Source organism: Eimeria mitis, genomic scaffold (genome assembly GCF_000499745.2).
Source record: "Eimeria mitis Houghton genomic scaffold, Emh_scaff4573, whole genome shotgun sequence".
NCBI classification, from domain to species: domain Eukaryota; phylum Apicomplexa; class Conoidasida; order Eucoccidiorida; family Eimeriidae; genus Eimeria; species Eimeria mitis.
In genome coordinates, this window is record NW_013572885.1 from 3,001 (window position 1) to 3,626 (window position 626).

Consider the following 626-nt stretch of genomic DNA (forward strand, 5'->3'; position numbering starts at 1 on the left):
GGCCGTCAAGCGGCTGCGGCTGCGGCGAGCTGCAGCAGCAGCAGCAGCAGCCTTTGTTGGGGTTGCTGTCGCCAGCAGCAAAGCTCTGGTGGTGTGGAGGAGAGCTGAGGATGTTGGGGTAGAAGCCAGCGTAACAAAAGGAACACTCTTAGCTTCAGGGCCGCTGCGCTGCTGCTGCTGCTGCTGCTGCTGCTGCTGCTGCTGCTGCTGCGGCTGCTGCTGCGGCTGCTTCGGCTGCGGCTGCTTCGACTTCTGCTGCTTCGACTGCTGCTGCTGCTGCAGCAGCTTCTGCTGCAGAAGCTGCTGCTGCAGCTGCTGCTGCAGCTGCTGCTGCTGCTGCAGCTGCTGCTGCTGCTGCTGCAGCATCTGCTCGTGGGCTTGCTGTATTGCGGCGGCTTCTTCTGGTGTTTTTGCTGCAGCAACAGCAGCAGCAGCAGCAGCAGCTTGTGATGCTACTACTACCTCTGCAGCCCGCCACCTGGGCAGCCGCCAGTGGCGAGGTGCAGCGCTGCCTGATGAGGAAGGCAATACAACCGAAACTACCGGTGGAGCTGCTGCTGCTGCTGCTGCTGCTGCTGCAGCTGTATCTCCTGCTGCTGCTGCTGGTGCTGCTGCTGATGAAGGTG

At 62.3% G+C, this 626-nt stretch overlaps 1 protein-coding gene across 1 annotated transcript in view; it reads right to left on the minus strand.

Moving 5' to 3' along the window:
- The window catches only part of EMH_0076190 (uncharacterized protein), a gene marked incomplete at both ends in the record, with an annotated part of 3,657 nt that overhangs the window by 2,380 nt on the left and 651 nt on the right, over window positions 1–626 (minus strand). Inside the window, 2 exons of the mRNA XM_013499701.1 lie at window positions 145–413; window positions 479–512. Of these exons, the coding sequence (XP_013355155.1) occupies window positions 145–413; window positions 479–512 (303 nt within the window). The remainder of the gene's footprint in view (window positions 1–144; window positions 414–478; window positions 513–626) is intronic.